The following is a 3,599-nucleotide window of genomic DNA, read 5'->3' as shown; positions in this document are numbered from 1 at the left end:
GAGTAATGTTGCAGATGCTCTTTCGTGTTTTCAGGATAATAATAAATAATAATAATATTTATTTATATACCGCTTTTCCAAATTAGATCAAAGCGGTGTACAACAGGAAGTACAATACAAATGTTAGGTTCTGGCTTTCGGCACCTGGAGCAGAGCCCTCAAGGCAGAGCCCTCTCCTGAAAAGTGCCCTTTCCAGGAGAACTGTGGGAAGTTGGAAATCTGCTGTGATGCAGGGCGTCCTGGTGTCGCTGGCCCCAGCCACCTTCATAGCTTACAGGAGAGCTGTGGGTAAGCTGCATGCATTCTTCAGTGTGGCTGGTCTTCAGCGCCACTGGCCTATCCTGTTCTAAAATTTTTGGTTTGGCTGAAGGAGGCTGGAATTGTCTCTTGCACCATGTCAGTTCACCTGGTGGGCATTCCCTCCTTCTCCAAGGCGGGTGGTGGTGTTTTGGGACCTGTGCTCTGCTATAATGCAGTAATGGTGTTCCTTGAAAAAGAACGTGCTGTAGAAAATCACACTGTAAAAGTAACATGTCTTATGGAGAAGATAGGGCTAGTGCAGATCTCAAAAAATATTACTGGTAGTTAAGATATTTATTGAATTTGCCAACAATTTTAATTTTTTATTTTAATTAAATATTTATATTTATGCTTATATATTCTAATTAAATATATAAGCATAAATAGTGATTCTTTCAACTGAAAACCATGAGAATAAATATTTATGAAAGAGATGGGCAGAATACATCCCCTTCTGAAAAGTGTATCCTCCAATACTTTAAAAGGCTAATGGCGCTTGCCATACTTTGGCACAGACAAGCCTTGACTTGCTGCAAGAATCAAATGTGGTGCAAATATTCCCTCCCTATCCTTCTCCTTTCCTCCCTCCTGTCCCAGATTAAAATCTCATACCTTGAAAATTCCCCCAGCCCCTCTTTCCATCCATCTCACTCACTCCTTTCCCTGCTTAAAGTGCAAGATGGAATTGCACTATAGTCGATTAAGAGTTTATGTTCTGCAAATAATATTGCTTTATTATCGAGTCATGTCATTGTAAAAACATGCATTGGAGCAAAACCTCCTGTACACGTGTGCAGAAAGTGTAGTCTTACTATTTAAAGGGCTCGGACAGTGAAGGTTCCTCCTCAAAGCATAAGACAGAGAACAGGGAAATCGCCACAATGTACTTCCTCAGAGACATTTCTCCCAGAAAGTAACAAGAATGATTCCCATAATATCGCTACTTGACATTCTTACTTGGCTATTTTAGGATTTTTGGTCATCATGACCCTTTTAGAAAATGGATTTATTAAAGCTGTGAATGGACCTCAGTGGCTCCAGAATAAGAAGATGGTTACATGCAAGCATGGATGTTGTATACATATGGCAATATCAAGACACATACTTATGTTGTCAAGAGGATAAAGTGTTTCTTCCTTCTCCTGATCTGCACCTGATGTCTGTGATGGACTGGGCTTTGCTCCTGCTGCCACCATGACAGGACTGCCAGTGTCCTCTGGGGTCCATCGTCCTGTCTATCTCTTTTTCCTGGCAAACAAACTGGCATAAAAATCTTAGTTGTGCAAGTCACATTATATATCCCCAAGTGACATGATAGCTGGTAGGGTCATTAGCAACAGAATCCTCCTGAAATTTGCATTCCTCTCTGTAGTCTGGTCTTACTATTTAAAGGCCTTGGACAGTGGAATTTCCTCCTCCAAGCATAAGACAGAGAACAGGGAAATTGCCACAACATACTTCCTCATAGACATTTCTCCCAGAAACTAACAACAGTGATTCCCATAATGTCTCTCCTTGACATTCTTACTTGGGCCATTTTAGGAATTTTGGTCATCATGGCCCTTTTAGGAAATGGATTTATCATAGCTGTGAATGGTCATCAGTGGCTCCAGAACAAGAAGATAGTCACTTGCAATTTCTTGTTGACTAGTTTGAGCACCTCCAGATTTCTGTTGCAGATGGATTGTGCAGTGAGCTATCTTCTGTACCTCATCTCTCCAGAGCTTTATTTCCATACTTCCACAATAGCAGCTTTCAACTTTATCTGGATGTTGTTCAACCTGACCACCTTGTGGTGTGTGACATGGCTCAGTGTTTTCTATTGTGTGAAGGTTACTAATTTTGACAACTGCCTGTTCCTCTGGCTGAAGCCAAGAATCAACATGCTTGCACCCAGACTGCTTGGGATATCAATAGTAGTTTCTATAGTATTATTTTTTCCTTCACTTGTCAGTTATTTAAGAGACAAAAAATGGTGCAGTCTGACAGATACTATTCCAACGAATGCTAGTCAAAGTGATGTTTGCAACAAACTCTTCAATGCTTTTAATGCTCCACAGTTTTCTTTTGCTTTCATAAATTTTAGCCTGACCCTGAGTACATCCATTTTTTTGCTCACCTCTCTCTGGAAACATACAAGAAATCTGGAAAAAAGTGGTGTTGCCACTAAGGATCTTAGCACTCGGGGCCATATCAAAGTCATGAAGTTTGTGTTGGTGTCTGTCTTCTTCTATATTTTATATTTTCCTTCTATGGTGATAGCTGTCAGTACTCTTTTTGAGTTTGGAAAAACCGAGCGAATGATTTCTGATATACTACTGTCTCTATATGCTTTGGTACACTCTGTAATACTAATATTGACCAATCCCAAACTGAAAGAAGTAGCTGGGTGGATTCTAATCATCAGACAATGAGCTTCATGAAAGGTAGAGGAGGATATCAGGCATGTTGTTTTCCATCTGAGACAAAAAGACAACCCACATTCTGTGTGGTATGTGTGTGTGTGTGTGTGTGTGTGTGTGTGTGTATACACACACACACACACACACACACACACTTTAGCTGTTGCTTATTGTATTGTTGTCAAGGTGACTGACTTCTGGGAACCCTACAAATTAGAGACCTCCATGAACTATGGTCATCAACAGCTTTGTCCAGGTCTTACAAACTCAGGGCTGTGGCTTCCTTGGTTGAATCGATCCATCCTTTTTTCTTGCTGCTTTCTACTTTACATTTTGGTTTCTTTACATTTTGGTTTCTAGTGAGAGTTCAGGACTGATTTGTTCTGGGACTCATTTATTTGTCTTTTAAGCAGTCCATGGAATCTGCAGAGCTCTTGTTTACCACCACATTTCAAAGGAGACGAACTTCTCCCCATCAGCTTTTTTTGACTGTCCAGCTTTCACAACCACACATAGAAATTGGAAAGACTATGGCATGGTTATATACACAGATATGTGTTTATACATACACACATGGATAGTAAATGTAAAAAATGTGGAGATACAGTAAATAGCAAAATGGCTGAGGCTTGTAGCCATCACAAAGGAATGAAGATAAATTTTGTCTTTGACAGTTCTTCACAGAGGAATCAATGAATGGGCTGGCTGCTATGGTGTCTTTCCATGTGGATATGTTCCTGGGATGTTTTGACTGCTCTTTGTAAATCTTCTCCATAATGCACTTCTTTCTAGAAATCCAGATCTCTGCATAGTTTACCCAGATATTTCCACATATAAATCACTGCAGCACCTATAAATTGAGGGAACTACTGCCATAATCTAGTAAATGTAGAACAT

At 40.1% G+C, this 3,599-nt stretch overlaps 1 protein-coding gene across 1 annotated transcript; it reads left to right on the top strand.

Annotated features, from left to right (window-relative positions):
• Positions 1-1,805: 1,805 nt before the first annotated feature.
• On the top strand, positions 1,806-2,714 carry LOC121918119 (taste receptor type 2 member 105-like). Its single transcript, XM_042444221.1, has one exon. It carries the CDS (start codon positions 1,806-1,808, stop codon positions 2,712-2,714), a length of 909 nt encoding a protein of 302 aa, XP_042300155.1.
• The last annotated feature ends 885 nt before the right edge of the window (positions 2,715-3,599 follow it).

The sequence above is a fragment of the Sceloporus undulatus genome, unplaced genomic scaffold, assembly GCF_019175285.1.
Source record: "Sceloporus undulatus isolate JIND9_A2432 ecotype Alabama unplaced genomic scaffold, SceUnd_v1.1 scaffold_4661, whole genome shotgun sequence".
Taxonomy (NCBI): Eukaryota; Metazoa; Chordata; class Lepidosauria; order Squamata; family Phrynosomatidae; genus Sceloporus; species Sceloporus undulatus.
This window is presented reverse-complemented; position numbering and strand designations above follow the sequence as displayed.